Genomic DNA, 18,083 nt, shown 5'->3' on the forward strand with positions numbered 1-18,083 from the left:
TCACCACTGTGGGAGGTGAGACAGTGCAGGACATACTGAGGACAATCTGTACTGATCCTACTTATCCTGTGATGTCCCTGTATTATTCCTCCATTACTACGTACCCTGCTCACATATGTATTCTGCTGGGGATATCGGGAGCTGGATGCACATTACTGGTGGTGTCACCCACTGTGGGAGGTGACAGTGCAGGACATACTGAGGACAATCTGTACTGATCCTACTTATCCTGTGATGTCCCTGTATTATTCATCCATTACTACATACCCTGCTCACATCTGTATTCTGCTGGGGATATCGGGAGCTGGATGCACATTACTGGTGGTGTCACCACTGTGGGAGGTGAGACAGTGCAGGACATACTGAGGACAATCTGTACTGATCCTACTTATCCTGTGATGTCCCTGTATTATTCCTCCATTACTACGTACCCTGCTCACATATGTATTCTGCTGGGGATATCGGGAGCTGGATGCACATTACTGGTGGTGTCACCACTGTGGGAGGTGACAGTGCAGGACATACTGAGGACAATCTGTACTGATCCTACTTATCCTGTGATGTCCCTGTATTATTCCTCCATTACTACGTACCCTGCTCACATCTGTATTCTGCTGGGGATATCAGGAGCTGGATGCACATTACTGGTGGTGTCACCACTGTGGGAGGTGAGACAGTGCAGGACATACTGAGGACAATCTGTGCTGATCCTACTTATCCTGTGATGTCCCTGTATTATTCCTCCATTACTACGTACCCTGCTCACATCTGTATTCTGCTGGGGATATCAGGAGCTGGATGCACATTACTGGTGGTGTCACCACTGTGGGAGGTGACAGTGCAGGACATACTGAGGACAATCTGTACTGATCCTACTTATCCTGTGATGTCCCTGTATTATTCCCCCATTACTACGTACCGTGCTCACATCTGTATTCTGCTGGGGATATCGGGAGCTGGATGCACATTACTGGTGGTGTCACCACTGTGGGAGGTGACAGTGCAGGACATACTGAGGACAATCTGTACTGATCCTACTTATCCTGTGATGTCCCTGTATTATTCCTCCATTACTACGTACCCTGCTCACATCTGTATTCTGCTGGGGATATCGGGAGCCTGATGCACATTACTGGTGGTGTCACCACTGTGGGAGGTGACAGTGCAGGACATACTGAGGACAATCTGTACTGATCCTACTTATCCTGTGATGTCCCTGTATTATTCCTCCATTACTACGTACCCTGATCACATCTGTATTCTGCTGGGGATATCGGGAGCTGGAAACACATTACTGGTGGTGTCACCACTGTGGGAGGTGACAGTGCAGGACATACTGAGGACAATCTGTAAATAGTCATGATGACAGATTAGTTATGTTCCCATATTACATCATGTGGTCTTGTTATTGCACAAATAGGCCAATAGTACTATAATAATCTAATACAGAGAGTTTTCCAAATTCCGCCATTACAGGCCATGGTTTAAGGATATCCATGCTTGAATCCATATGGTTAAATCAAACTGACTGAGGCACTAATTGAGTAACCTGTGCTCAAGCATGAAATTCCTTTAAGTCTGGCCTGTAATAGTGGAGTTTGGGAACCTCTGATCTGATAGAATAAGGAAAGTGAAAGCCATTACATGAGGAACCTGTTGGAGCCCTATGTTGGTGACATCCGTGTGGATATATAATCAAGTGTAATATATTAGTATATAGGGGCTGATTCACCAGAGGACACAATGACGATAGTTACACAGATAGAGCGAATGTTTGCCATCACACCTGCGTATAAGTCACACAGCGATCACACTGCGATTACAGAAGCAAAGAGGAATACATCACATAGTGAGTGGCAGGGTGACCGTTTGGGGGAGGTAATGGGGGTGGACAGAATTCTACAGGTGTGTCTGTCCGTGTGATCGCCATGTCATGGGCGTGTGTCTGTGTGATCATCATGTCATGGGCGTGTTTGTCCGTGTGGTCGCCATGTCATGGGCGTGTATAAATTAGCCATAGAGATGGCAGCTGCAGCATGAGACCTCTCTGTGTGTCAGGAGAGCTGCAGTGTTTGTGGCTGGTCAGACCTGATGTAAATGTTGTGTGCCTGCTTGATGTGCGGCGATGGTACCGATGATTACACAGGAGGGTGACATTGGATAATAATGAGAATGCAGCAGTGGGCGTGGTTATGGCGGCTGTGCCTCGGCATTAGCATATATTATCACCTGCGATCTGTAAGAGACTGCAGCTGCATTTGCTTCCGCTGCTGAATCAGACCCATAGTGTGATAATGCAAATGTAATTTATTCTTCATCAAGCAGGGACAGCAATCTAGGCTAACATTGTATTTATGCTTGTTCTGATAATTCTCAATATTACAGTACTGTAAATACCGCTGCAATTTCTATATATTTCTAGACGCTCATACACATTGTTTTTCTCCTGTGTGACGTCGCTGATGTGTAACTAGATATGATTTCTGTGTAAAACATTTCCCACACTCAGGACATGAAAATGGTTTCTCACCTGTGTGACTTCTACGATGTACTACAAAATGTGATTTCTGTGTAAAACATTTCCCACACTCAGGACATGAATATGGTTTCTCACCTGTGTGACTTCTCTGATGTGTAACAAGAGTGAATTTCTTTGTGAAACATTTCCCACACTCAGGACATGGAAATGGCCTCTCACCTGTGTGACATCTCTGATGTATAACAAGATCTGATTTCTTTGTAAAACATTTCCCACACTCAGGACATGGAAATGGTTTCTCACCTGTGTGACTTTTCTGATGTGTAACAAAATGTGATTTGTCTGTAAAACATTTCCCGCACTCAGGACATGGAAATGGCCTCTCACCTGTGTGACGTCTCTGATGTATAACAAGATCTGATTTCTCTTTAAAGCATTTCCCACACTCAGGACATGAAAATGGTTTCTCACCTGTGTGACGTCTCTGATGTGAAACAAGAACTGATTTGTGTGTAAAACATTTCCCACATTCAGAACATGAAAATGGTTTCTCACCTGTGTGAATTCTCTGATGTATAACAAGAACTGATTTGTGTGTAAAACATATCCCACATTCAGAACATGAAAATGGTGTCTCACCTGTGTGACTTCTCTGATGTTTAACAAGAACTGATTTGTGTGTAAAACATTTTCCACATTCAGAACATGAAAATGGGTTCTCACCTGTGTGACTTCGCTGATGTGTAACAAGTTCTGATTTCTGTGTAAAACATTTCCCACACTCAGAACATGGAAATGGCCTCTCACCTGTATGACTTCTCTCATGTACAGCAAGTGCTCCCTGCTGTTTAAAACATTTTCCACACTCAGAACATGCATATGGTCTCTCACCTGTGTGACGTCTCTGATGTATAACAAGAGATGATTTCTGTGTAAAACATTTCCCACACTCAGAACATGGAAATGGCCTCTCACCTGTGTGACTTCTCTGATGTACATCAAGTGCTCCCTGCTCTAGAAAACATTTCCCACACTCAGAACATGAATATGGTCTCTCACCTGTGTGAATCTTTGTATGTCTACTAAGATAACTTTTCAGAGTAAAACATTTCCCACACTCAGAACATAGAAAAGGCCTCTCAGCTGCGTGAACTTTCTTCTGATGTATAGAAAGACTGATCTGCTTGGTAAAACTTTTCCCACAATCAGAACATGAGAATGGATTATCACCTGTGTGATCTGAGCTGTGTGTAACACTACTGGGATTATCAGGAGAACATTCCTCATGGTTAGAGGGATCAGAGGATAGATAAGCACTGTGAGATGCTGGATGTATACTGGGGATAATGGGTTTTTCTCCTGGAGAGTCCTGTGAGAAGTTATTGTCTAGGTCACAATCTGTAGATAATATGAGACGTCTCCTCAAATTATTCCTGCTGCTGTGTCCATCTGCTGGGAACAGAATAATTATATGGGAATTACCATCACTGCAGAGCTATACCATACTGTGTAACTATAAGACGTGCCCGGCTGTACCCCAACATCTCCATACTGTGTAACTATAAGACGTGCCCGGCTGTACCCCAACATCTCCATACTGTGTAACTATAAGACGTGCCCGGCTGTACCCCAACATCTCCATACTGTGTAACTATAAGACGTGCCCGGCTGTACCCCAACATCTCCATACTGTGTAACTATAAGACGTGCCCGGCTGTACCCCAACATCTCCATACTGTGTAACTATAAGACGTGCCCGGCTGTACCCCTACATCTCATACTGTGTAACTATAAGACGTGCCCGGCTGTACCCCAACATCTCCATACTGTGTAACTATAAGACGTGCCAGGCTATACCCCAACATGTCGATACTGTGTAACTATAATAAGACTTGCCCGGCTGTACCCCAACATCTCCATACTGTGTAACTATAATAAGACGTGCCCGGCTGTACCCAACATCTCATACTGTGTAACTATAATAAGACGTGCCCGGCTGTACCCCAACATCTCCATACTGTGTAACTATAATAAGACGTGCCTGACTGTACCCCAACATCTCCATACTGTGTAACTATAAGACGTGCCCGGCTGTACCCCAACATCTCCATACTGTGTAACTATAATAAGACATGTCCGGCTGTACACCAACATCTCCATACTGTGTAACTATAATAAGACGTGCTTGACTGTACCCCAACATCTCCATACTGTGTAACTATAATAAGACGTGCTTGACTGTACCCCAACATCTCCATACTGTGTAACTATAATACGTGCCCGGCTGTACTCCTACATCTCCATACTGTGTAACTATAATAAGACGTGCCCGGCTGTACCCCAACATCTCCATACTGTGTAACTATAAGACGTGCCCGGCTGTACCCCAACATCTCCTACTGTGTAACTATAAGACGTGCCCGGCTATACCCCAACATCTCCATACTGTGTAACTATAATAAGACGTGCCCGGCTGTACCCCAACATCTCCATACTGTGTAACTATAAGACGTGCCCGGCTGTACCCCAACATCTCCATACTGTGTAACTATAATAAGACGTGCCCGGCTGTACACCAACATCTCCATACTGTGTAACTATAATAAGACGTGCCCGGCTATACCCCAACATCTCCATACTGTGTAACTATAATAAGACGTGCCCGGCTGTACCCCAACATCTCCATACTGTGTAACTATAATAAGACGTGCCCGGCTGTACCCCAACATCTCCATACTGTGTAACTATAAATAAGACGTGCCCAGCTGTACCCCAACATCTCCATACTGTGTAACTATAAGACGTGCCCGGCTGTACACCAACATCTCCATACTGTGTAACTATAATAAGACGTGCCCGGCTATACCCCAACATCTCCATAGTGTGTAACTATAATAAGATGTGCCCGGCTGTACCCTAACATCTCCATACTGTGTAACTGTAATAAGACGTGCCCGGCTGTACCCCAACATCTCATACTGTGTAACTATAATAAGATGTGCCTGGCTGTACCCCAAAATCTCCATACTGTGTAACTATAATAAGACGTGCCTGACTGTACCCCTACATCTCATACTGTGTAACTATAAGACGTGCCCGGCTGTACCCCAACATCTCCATACTGTGTAACTATAAGACGTGCCCGGCTGTACCCCAACACCTCCATACTGTGTAACTATAAGACGTGCCCGGCTGTACCCCAACATCTCCATCCTGTGTAACTATAAGACGTGCCCGGCTGTACCCCAACATCTCCATCCTGTGTAACTATAATAAGACGTGCCCAGCTGTACCCCAACATCTCCATACTGTGTAACTATAAGACGTGCCCGGCTGTACCCCAACATCTCCATCCTGTGTAACTATAATAAGACGTGCCCAGCTGTACCCCAACATCTCCATACTGTGTAACTATAAGACGTGTCCGGCTGTACCCCAACATCTCATACTGTGTAACTATAAGACGTGCCCGGCTGTACCCCAACATCTCCATACTGTGTACCTATAATAAGACGTGCCCGGCTGAACCCCAACATCTCCATACTGTGTAACTATAATAAGACGTGCCCGGCTGTACCCAAACATCTCCATACTGTGTAACTATAATAAGACGTGCCCGGCTGTACCTCAACATCTCCATACTGTGTAACTATAATAAGACGTGCCCGGCTGTACCCCAATATCTCCATACTGTGTAACTATAATAAGACGTGCCCGGCTGTACCCAAACATCTCCATACTGTGTAACTATAATAAGATGTGCCCGGTTGTACCCCAACATCTCATACTGTGTAACTATAATAAGACGTGCCCGGCTGTACCCCAACATCTCCATTCTGTGTAACTATAATAAGATGTGCCCGGCTGTACACCCAACATCTCCATACTGTGTAACTATAATAAGACGTGCCCGGCTGTACCCCCAAAATCCCCATACTGTGTAACTATAACACATGCATGCTCTATACATTATATCACACACAGGACATACTAGCTGCACCCTGCTGTGTCCTCACACTCTCCTGATCTCCATCTCAGTATGTGTAACAGAGTGCAGGCATGGTCTATACATTATATCACACACAGGTCATACTAGCTGTATCCTGCTGTGTCCTCACACTCTCCATATCTCCATCTCAGTATGTGTAACATAGTGCAGGCATGGTCTATACATTATATCACACACAGGACATACTAGCTGTACCCTGCTGTGTCCTCACACTCTCCATATCTCCATCTCAGTATGTGTAACAGAGTGCAGGCATGGTCTTTACATTATATCACACACAGGACATACTAGCTGCACCCTGCTGTGTCCTCACACTCTCCTGATCTCCATCTCAGTATGTGTAACAGAGTGCAGGCATGGTCTATACATTATATCACACACAGGACATACTAGCTGCACCCTGCTGTGTCCTCACACTCTCCGTATCTCCATGTCAGTATGTGTAACAGAGTGCAGGCATGGTCTATACATTATATCACACACAGGTCATACTAGCTGCACCCTGCTGTGTCCTCACACTCTCCGTATCTCCATCTCAGTATGTGTAACAGAGTGCAGACATGGTCTATACATTATATCACACACAGGTCATACTAGCTGTATCCTGCTGTGTCCTCACACTCTCCATATCTCCATCTCAGTATGTGTAACAGAGTGCAGGCATGGTCTATACCTTATATCACACACAGGACATACTAGCTGTATCCTGCTGTGTCCTCACACTCTCCATATCTCCATCTCAGTATGTGTAACAGAGTGCAGGCATGGTCTATACATTATATCACACACAGGACATACTAGCTGCACCCTGCTGTGTCTTCACACTCTCCATATCTCCATCTCAGTATGTGTAACAGAGTGCAGACATGGTCTATACATTATATCACACACAGGTCATACTAGCTGTATCCTCACACTCTCCATATCTCCATTAGAGTATGTGTAACAGAGTGCAGGCATGGTCTATACATTATATCACACACAGGACATACTAGCTGCATCCTGCTGTGTCCTCACACTCTCCATATCTCCATCTCAGTATGTGTAACAGAGTGCAGACATGGTCTATACATTATATCACACACAGGTCATACTAGCTGTATCCTGCTGTGTCCTCACACTCTCCATATCTCCATCTCAGTATGTGTAACAGAGTGCAGGCATGGTCTATACATTATATCACACACAGGACATACTAGCTGCACCCTGCTGTGTCCTCACACTCTCCGGATCTCCATCTCAGTATGTGTAACAGAGTGCAGGCATGGTCTATACATTATATCACACACAGGACATACTAGCTGCACCCTGCTGTGTCCTCACACTCTCCATATCTCCATCTCAGTATGTGTAACAGAGTGCAGGCATGGTCTAAACATTATATCACACACAGGTCATACTAGCTGCACCCTGCTGTGTCCTCACACTCTCCATATCTCCATCTCAGTATGTGTAACAGAGTGCAGGCATGGTCTATACATTATATCACACACAGGACATACTAGCTGTATCCTGCTGTGTCCTCACACTCTCCATATCTCCATCTCAGTATGTGTAACAGAGTGCAGGAATGGTCTATACATTATATCACACATAGGTTATACTAGCTGTATCCTGCTGTGTCCTCACACTCTCCATATCTCCATCTCAGTATGTGTAACAGAGTGCAGGTATGGTCTATACATTATATCACACACAGGACATACTAGCTGCACCCTGCTGTGTCCTCACACTCTCCATATCTCCATCTCAGTATGTGTAACAGAGTGCAGGTATGGTCTATACATTATATCACACACAGGAAATACTAGCTGTATCCTGCTGTGTCCTCACACTCTCCATATCTCCATCTCAGTATGTGTAACAGAGTGCAGGCATGGTCTATACATGATATCACACACAGGACATACTAGCTGCATCCTGCTGTGTCCTCACACTTTCCATATCTCCATCTCAGTATGTGTAACAGAGTGCAGGCATGGTCTATACATTATATCACACACAGGTCATACTAGCTGCATCCTGCTGTGTCCTCACACTCTCCGTATCTCCATCTCAGTATGTGTAACAGAGTGCAGGCATGGTCTATACATTATATCACACATAGGACATACTAGCTGTATCCTGCTGTGTCCTCACACTCTCCATATCTCCATCTCAGTATGTGTAATAGAGTGCAGGCATGGCCTATACATTATATCACACACAGGACATACTAGCTGTATCCTGCTGTGTCCTCACACTCTCTGGATCTCCATCTCAGTATGTGTAACAGAGTGCAGGCATGGTCTATACACTATATCACACACAGGACATACTAGCTGCATCCTGCTGTGTCCTCACACTCTCTGGATCTCCATCTCAGTATGTGTAACAGAGTGCAGGCATGGTCTATACATTATATCACACACAGGACATACTAGCTGTATCCTGCTGTGACCTCACACTCTCCGTATCTCCATCTCAGTATGTGTAACAGAGCGCAGGCATGGTCTATACATTATATCACACACAGGACATACTAGCTGTATTCTACTGTGTCCTCACACTCTCCATATCTCCATCTCAGTATGTGTAACAGAGTGCAGGCATGGTCTATACATTATATCACACACAGGACATACTAGCTGCACCCTGCTGTGTCCTCACACTCTCCATATCTCCATCTCAGTATGTGTAACAGAGCGCAGGCATGGTCTATACATTATATCACACACAGGACATACTAGCTGTATCCTACTGTGTCCTCACACTCTCCGTATCTCCATCTCAGTATGTGTAACAGAGTGCAGGCATGGTCTATACATTAGATCACACACAGATCATACTAGCTGTATCCTGCTGTGTCCTCACACTCTCCATATCTCCATCTCAGTATGTGTAACAGAGTGCAGGCATGGTCTATACATTATATATCACACACAGGTCATACTAGCTGTATCCTGCTGTGTCCTCACACTCTCCATATCTCCATCTCAGTATGTGTAACAGAGCGCAGGCATGGTCTATACATTATATCACACACAGGACATACTAGCTGCACCCTGCTGTGTCCTCACACTCTCCATATCTCCATCTCAGTATGTGTAACAGAGTGCAGGCATGGTCTATACATTATATCACACACAGGACATACTAGCTGTATCCTGCTGTGTCCTCACACTCTCCATATCTCCATCTCAGTATGTGTAACAGAGTGCAGGCATGGTCTATACATTATATCACACACAGGTCATACTAGCTGCACCCTGCTGTGTCCTCACACTCTCCATATCTCCATCTTAGTATGTGTAACAGAGTGCAGACATGGTCTATACATTATATCACACACAGGTCATACTAGCTGTATCCTGCTGTGTCCTCACACTCTCCATATCTCCATCTCAGTATGTGTAACAGAGTGCAGGCATGGTCTATACATTATATCACCCACAGGACATACTAGCTATATCCTGCTGTGTCCTCACACTCTCCATATCTCCATCTCAGTATGTGTAACAGAGTGCAGACATGGTCTATACATTATATCACACACAGGACATACTAGCTGTATCCTGCTGTGTCCTCACACTCTCCGTATCTCCATCTCAGTATGTGTAACAGAGTGCAGGCATGGTCTATACATTATATCACACACAGGACATACTAGCTGCACCCTGCTGTGTCCTCACACTCTCCATATCTCCATCTCAGTATGTGTAACAGAGTGCAGGCATGGTCTATACATTATATCACACACAGGACATACTAGCTGTATCCTGCTGTGTCCTCACACTCTCCATATCTCCATCTCAGTATGTGTAACAGAGTGCAGGCATGGTCTATACATTAGATCACACACAGATCATACTAGCTGTATCCTGCTGTGTCCTCACACTCTCCATATCTCCATCTCAGTATGTGTAACAGAGTGCAGGCATGGTCTATACATTATATCACACACAGGTCATACTAGCTATATCCTGCTGTGTCCTCACACTCTCCATATCTCCATCTCAGTATGTGTAACAGAGTGCAGGCATGGTCTATACATTATATATCACACACAGGTCATACTAGCTGTATCCTGCTGTGTCCTCACACTCTCCATATCTCCATCTCAGTATGTGTAACAGAGTGCAGACATGGTCTATACATTATATCACACACAGGACATACTAGCTGTATCCTGCTGTGTCCTCACACTCTCCATATCTCCATCTCAGTATGTGTAACAGAGTGCAGACATGGTCTATACATTATATCACACACAGGTCATACTAGCTGCATCCTGCTGTGTCCTCACACTCTCCATATCTCCATCTCAGTATGTGTAACAGAGTGCAGGCATGGTCTATACATTATATCACACACAGGTCATACTAGCTGTATCCTGCTGTGTCCTCACACTCTCCATATCTCCATCTCAGTATGTGTAACAGAGTGCAGGCATGGTCTTTACTTTATATCACACACAGGACATACTAGCTGCATCCTGCTGTGTCCTCACACTCTCCATATCTCCATCTCAGTATGTGTAACAGAGTGCAGGCATGGTCTATACATTATATCACACACAGGTCATACTAGCTGCACCCTGCTGTGTCCTCACACTCTCCATATCTCCATCTCAGTATGTGTAACAGAGTGCAGGCATGGTCTATACATTATATCACACACAGGACATACTAGCTGTATCCTGCTGTGACCTCACACTCTCTGTATCTCTATCTCAGTATGTGTAACAGAGTGCAGGCATGGTCTATACATTATATCACACACAGGACATACTAGCTGTGTCCTCACACTCTCCATATCTCCATCTCAGTATGTGTAACAGAGTGCAGGCATGGTCTATACATTATATCACACACAGGACATACTAGCTGTACCCTGCTGTGTCCTCACACTCTCCATATCTCCATCTCAGTATGTGTAACAGAGTGCAGGCATGGTCTATACATTATATCACACACAGGTCATACTAGCTGTATCCTGCTGTGTCCTCACACTCTCCATATCTCCATCTCAGTATGTGTAACAGAGTGCAGGCATGGTCTATACATTATATCACACACAGGACATACTAGCTGTGTCCTCACACTCTCCATATCTCCATCTCAGTATGTGTAACAGAGTGCAGGCATGGTCTATACATTATATCACACACAGGTCATACTAGCTGTATCCTGCTGTGTCCTCACACTCTCCGTATCTCCATCTCAGTATGTGTAACAGAGTGCAGGCATGGTCTATACATTATATCACACACAGGTCATACTAGCTGTATCCTGCTGTGTCCTCACACTCTCCATATCTCCATCTCAGTATGTGTAACAGAGTGCAGGCATGGTCTATACATTATATCACACACAGGTCATACTAGCTGTATCCTGCTGTGTCCTCACACTCTCCATATCTCTATCTCAGTAAATGTAAAATAACCAGTTTGTATCTCTCTAGGAATTAATATCTTCACTGGAGGTTAGATACGCTCTAACCTCTAAGGGGATCTACTGGAACATGCAAAAGAACCAGCTGGACTCAAATGAATCAGCAAAAACACAATGGAACAGAAAAATCCACATTTTAAACAATCGGGATCCACCATTACCCTCGCTGTGGACCTCCAGGCAGAAAATGTAATACTTTCCTAAAAGATAATTATACAGGTCTGGTTCATATCTCTGGTAAAACAGAATGAAACCAGTACAAGAAATCACATTCAAAGATGTTATTACCATCAGTGATCATTGATAATGTCAGGCAGTAGTGGTCAGGAAGGATCATGGGTAATATCCCATTGAAGGGCATGGGGAGGACCATCAACAAAGGTCATTTTTGAAGTGGACAGTAAAGATCATGAGTAGCTGGTAGAAGACAAAGATATGATGAGTGTGGGGAGGAGACTGGTCAGATCTCTGGGCTGGTAACACAGTGACATGATGTGAGGAGGAGAGCAGGAGTATAATAGGGGATGATGGCTCCTGATGTATGAGATACACCAGAGAGTGTGGGGAGGAGACTGGTCAGATCTCTGGGCTGGTAACACACAGTGACATGATGTGAGGGGGAAAGCAGGAGTATAATAGGGGCTGATGGCTCCTGATGTATGAGATACACCAGAGAGTGTGGGGAGGAGACTGGTCAGATCTCTGGGCTGGTAACACACAGTGACATGATGTGAGGGGGAAAGCAGGAGTATAATAGGGGATGATGGCTCCTGATGTATGAGATACACCAGAGAGTGTGGGGAAGAGACTGGTCAGATCTCTGGGCTGGTAACACACAGTGACATGATGTGAGGGGGGAGCAGGAGTATAATAGGGGCTGGTGGCTCCTGATGTATGAGATACACCAGAGAGTGTGGGGAGGAGACTGGTCAGATCTCTGGGCTGGTAACACACAGTGACATGATGTGAGGGGGAGAGCAGGAGTATAATAGAGGCTGATGGCTCCTGATGTATGACATACACCAGAGAGTGTGGGGAGGAGACTGGTCAGATCTCTGCGCTGGTAACACACAGTGACATGATGTGAGGGGGAAAGCAGAAGTATAATAGGGGCTGATAGCTCCTGATGTATGAGATACACCAGAGAGTGTGGGGAGGAGACTGGTCAGCTCTCTGGGCTGGTAACACACAGTGACATGATGTCAGGGGGAAAGCAGGAGTATAATAATAGCAAATGGCTCCTGAATCCCCCACTGTGCATATACATTTTATTCATTAGTTTGTACTGACAGAGGAGGGTGTAGGATAAGAGATTGCTGTAGTGACTGAACAGAGTATGTGACTCTTTTCTGCAATAAGTGTTTATTACTCACCTGTGCTGATATCTGTAGGGATTTCCTCCTCTTTACACTTCTGATCACCCCTCACATACGTCTCTTCTTCTCCCTCTATATCTTCTGCCTTTATATCAATCACATACGTCTCTTCTACCTCTATAACTTCTACCTTTATATCATTCACATACGTCTCTTCTTCTCCCTCTGTATCTTCTGTCTTCATATCAGTCACATACGTCTCTTTTTCTCCCTCTGTATCTTCTGCCTTCATATCAGTCACATACGTCTCTTCTCCCTTCATATCAGTCACATACGTCTCTTCTTCTCCCTCTGTATCTTCTGCCTTCATATCAGTCACATACGTCTCTTCTCCCTCTGTATCGTCTGCCTTTATATCAGTCACATACGTCTCTTCTTCTCCCACTGTATCTTCTGCCTTTATATCAGTCACATATGTCTCTTCTTCTCCCTCTATATCTTCTGTCTTCATATCAACAAGATCTTCACTCTGAATGACACATAAAATAATCAAGTCTAATTTAATTGAGAATAAACAGTAAAATAATCAGTGTATAATACACACACAGATTCTCTATAGATCATATAGTCACAGTCACTTTGGTATACTGGTATCTACCTGATGCTCCTGTGGGGTCCTGTGACTCTCCTCTGTACAATCCTGTGAATAAAGAGGACGGGGACATCTCTCTGTGGTATTTCTATTACTGGGTCCATCTATAGGAAACACAGTGACTGAATACATTGTATATATGTGCTTATCAGGTAATGTGTGTATATAGGGCTCCCAAACCTGCTCTACCCTGTACAATAAATGACAGTCTCCTCTTACCCAGTGATGTGAGGTGCAGGTGATTCTCCATCATCGTGTCCTTGTACAGACCCATGTTCCTCTATATATTCCCTCTTCTGCATGGAGACATAGACAGTGACATCCTGACACCTTATAGGAACCTGACACACACAATGATATAGTCATCTCCCAGACACATCCCCTGGTTGTACTGTCATGTATTATTACTACAGATATAAGTGATGTTACAATGACACTCTCAGATCCCCTCACCTCCCCAGTCATGTCCCTGTATTATTACTATAGATAAAAGTGATGTCACTGTGACACTCCCCTGGATTTAGTCGTCGATCCAATTAGACATGACAGTCGCATCCACGAGTAAGTACAGCTATATGCCACACTTACGGTGCCACCACACTCATATAAATATCCACGGTTGCGGGGTTAGATCGGGCCATGAGCGGAGCAAGTTGCGGGTAAGTTGGTTGCGATTTCAAGCCGTCGTAGCGGTAACTCACCCCTTTGCGTCTAATTGAATCAAAGCCATAGTATTCCCAGTCATTTCACTCCTGTCTTTGTCTTTAATATAGCATATACACTAGATAAGCTCACTTAAAAAAACAGGGATCATACTTAAACGTGCACCACCGAAAGATGTACTTTGAAATCTGAGAGCTCTCATGGTAAAGGTTGTTTTAAATTACAAAAAAGCTCTATTTACTCAGGTAGTTACTGTAAGAGGCAATAGGTGTATGTGTGTGTGTAGGTGGTCGAGTGATAAGTGAGGGGTTATATTTTGCAACAAAGGTTAGTTTCTTTTTATCACTCTATATCAGCTCTAAGAAATATGGTGATAGAGAATCAGACCTTAGACACATCTCCATCTAACACCACTAGTAATACACGTGTCCTGTTATTCCCTAATAACTACAGGGATATTACAGATGATGCTCCATCTACCACTGATCTGTATTATTGTATTACTGAGAATCAGCCCTTAGTCACATCTCCATCTAACACCACTAGTAATACATGTGTCCTATTATTCCCTAATAACTACAGGGTTATTACAGATGATGCTCCATCTACCACTGATCTGTATTATTGTATTACTGAGAATCAGCCCTTAGTCACATCTCCATCTGACACCACTAGTAATACACGTGTCCTGTTATTCCCTAATAACTACAGGGTTATTACAGCTGATGCTCCATCTACCACTGATCTGTATTATTGTATTACTGAGAATCAGACCTTAGTCACATCTCCATCTGACACCACTAGTAATACATGTGTCCTGTTATTCCCTAATAACTACAGGGTTATTACAGCTGATGCTCCATCTACCACTGATCTGAATTATTGTATTACTGAGAATCAGACCTTAGTCACATCTCCATCTAACACCACTTGTAATACATGTGTCCTGTTATTCCCTAATAACTACAGGGTTATTACAGCTGATGCTCCATCTACCACTGATTTGTATTATTATATTACTGAGAATCAGCCCTTAGTCACATCTCCATCTAACACCACTAGTAATACATGTGTCCTGTTATTCCCTAATAACTACAGGGATATTACATCTGATGCTCCATCTACCACTGATCTGTATTATTGTATTACTGAGAATCAGACCTTAGTCACATCTCCATCTGACACCACTAGTAATACACGGGTCCTGTTATTCCCTAATAACTACAGGGATATTACATCTGTTGCTCCATCTACCACTGTTCTGTAGTATTGTATCACTGAGAATGAGACCTTAGTCACATCTCCATCTAACCACTAGTAATACATGTGTCCTGTTATTCCCTAATAACTACAGGGTTATTACATCTGATGCTCCATCTACCACTGATCTGTATTATTATATTACTGAGAATCAGCCCTTAGTCACATCCCCATATAACACCACTAGTAATACATGTGTCCTGTTATTCCCTAATAACTACAGGGTTATTACATCTGATGCTCCATCTACCACTGATCTGTATTATTGTATTACTGAGAATCAGCCCTTAGTCACATCCCCATATAACACCACTAGTAATACATGTGTCCTGTTATTCCCTAATAACTACAGGGTTATTACATCTGATGCTCCATCTACCACTGATCTGTATTATTGTATTACTGAGAATATTAGTGGTATTGGCCAAGCAAGAGGAAATTGTTACCTACATGTGCATATAAATTGGCTAAAAGTGTATGGGATGTACTAAGGGCCACATCTGTGAGGGAACCTGGCAATCGGGTCCCTTGTTTCATCCTCGTCTACCGTATAACCAGAGGCCAGACTTTGTGAGGGAGAAAAGATCCAGACTAATATTGCGTTATTTATTAATGTGTGCTATTCTGTACAAGGAGACGGCTGGAAGACAGGAAAAATATTAAATCACAGGATAGTGACAATCTTACCTGTGGGAATGTTCTTCTGTCCACTACAGGTGTCTGCAATCATCAGAGGCTGGGAGGGGGCACTAGGAAAGAGATAGACTAAAGAGAATTAACACAGGTTGTAACCATAGTATCAGAGCCCCTAATATTAAAGTCGGTTACACACTCACATACTGTGTATATGTGTGTGTGTGTGTGTATATATATATATATATGTATATATATATATATATATATATATATATACACACACACATACACAGATTCTAAATGTATATATACACCAAGGGTGGGAGCATTGCTGCAAATAACTTAATTACTGGCAATTATATCATGTGATTAAAACTCATAGACACATAGATTACACTATAATACACAAAACATAAAAAGGCCAAAGGTCCTATTTTGTATCTAAAATCAAATGCGCAGACGCTTCAACTGGTTACCGACGCTTTATTACACAGAGGGAATCTTCCTCCTTACACTTAGTGTGATATATATATATATATATATATCTATTCCCCATACCTCTGAGCACTGGGTGATGATGTATGTGTCTGACCATAAATGATACAGATAATCAGTATATACGTCTCCCATCACACAGCTGGTCAGTGCTGAGGGGTTATTGGCCCTGGTTAGACCAGGCTTTATATCCTCTTTCTGTTACGTTCTGTGTATTTCCTGACTTATTGCGCTATACAGATAACACCTCGGTCATTTCTTACTGACACTATTACAGGTTACCTGTTATTATTAGTAGGGTGAGTGCCCCAAAATATAGAGAGAACTTCCTGCTTCTGTTGTTACCTGTATAATGATAATGCAGCACCAGAGTCTGCTCCAGCTGTATTATAGTAACAAAGCATCTGCTGCACCTGTAATATACCAACACTGGCGTCTGCTCTACCTGTATATACATATTGCAGCACTAGAGGTTGCTCCAGCTGAACATAACACCAGGGTCTGTTACCCCTGTATTATATATAACACTGGTGTCTGCTCTGCCTGTATGATGAAAGTAATGAGGCACCACAGTCTGCTCCCCCTGTATAATAACAATAAATACCATCACCTGCTGCTTCTTCCTGATGTTAGTGGAATGCGACCCGGAAGCTGCCGACAAAAAAGAAACGCCCCCTGTTGATAACCACGCCCCGCACTACTCACCTCCGTGTAGCTATGGCTACTGTCTGCCCCGCCCCTCTAATCGAAGTAACCGCTCCCCCTCAGTGCGGTGATTGGCAGTAGCGAGTAGCCAATCAGGCAGCCACTGGCAACTGCCGCTCACAGCTTCATCACTAGAGTAACACTATTACTGTCTAATGGTGTCCGCTTGTACGGTGACCGGCGGCCATATTCTTATAGTCTACCAGTCACAGAGCAGAGGGGGCGGGGCCACAGGGGCTTTAGCTGCCATTTTGTCATAGACATTCCTGACAGCCGGAGCTAGGTAACGTGTCCATTATAAATTATATTATTATTAGATAGGGGGGAGGGGACCGTACAGTGATATATGAGGGGGAATAACACAGCTCCCAGCACACACTGATATGTGGTATTATTATTATATAGGGGAGAGGGGACCGTACAGTGATATATGAGG

General features: G+C 43.8%; 1 protein-coding gene across 3 annotated transcripts; it reads right to left on the minus strand.

Moving 5' to 3' along the window:
* Nucleotides 1–1,222: 1,222 nt before the first annotated feature.
* On the minus strand, nucleotides 1,223–17,623 carry LOC148439594 (uncharacterized). 3 transcript variants are annotated; one of them, XM_088464532.1, is made up of 6 exons: nucleotides 17,553–17,623; nucleotides 16,499–16,560; nucleotides 14,108–14,184; nucleotides 13,895–13,992; nucleotides 13,294–13,765; nucleotides 1,223–3,931 (listed from the first exon to the last, which is right to left on the minus strand). In XM_088464532.1, the coding sequence occupies exons 3-6, from the start codon at nucleotides 14,160–14,162 to the stop codon at nucleotides 2,427–2,429; spliced, it is 2,130 nt and encodes a 709-aa protein (XP_088320658.1). In that variant the 5' UTR covers nucleotides 14,163–14,184; nucleotides 16,499–16,560; nucleotides 17,553–17,623; the 3' UTR covers nucleotides 1,223–2,426. The 3 variants fall into 3 exon arrangements, with proteins under 3 accessions (XP_088320658.1, XP_088320659.1, XP_088320657.1); XM_088464533.1 differs by having other exon boundaries at nucleotides 1,223–3,928; nucleotides 14,108–14,229; XM_088464531.1 differs by having other exon boundaries at nucleotides 14,108–14,229.
* Nucleotides 17,624–18,083: the final 460 nt, after the last annotated feature.

The sequence above is a fragment of the Taudactylus pleione genome, unplaced genomic scaffold (genome assembly GCF_031769625.1).
Source record: "Taudactylus pleione unplaced genomic scaffold, aTauple2 ptg001676l, whole genome shotgun sequence".
NCBI classification, from domain to species: Eukaryota; Metazoa; Chordata; class Amphibia; order Anura; family Myobatrachidae; genus Taudactylus; species Taudactylus pleione.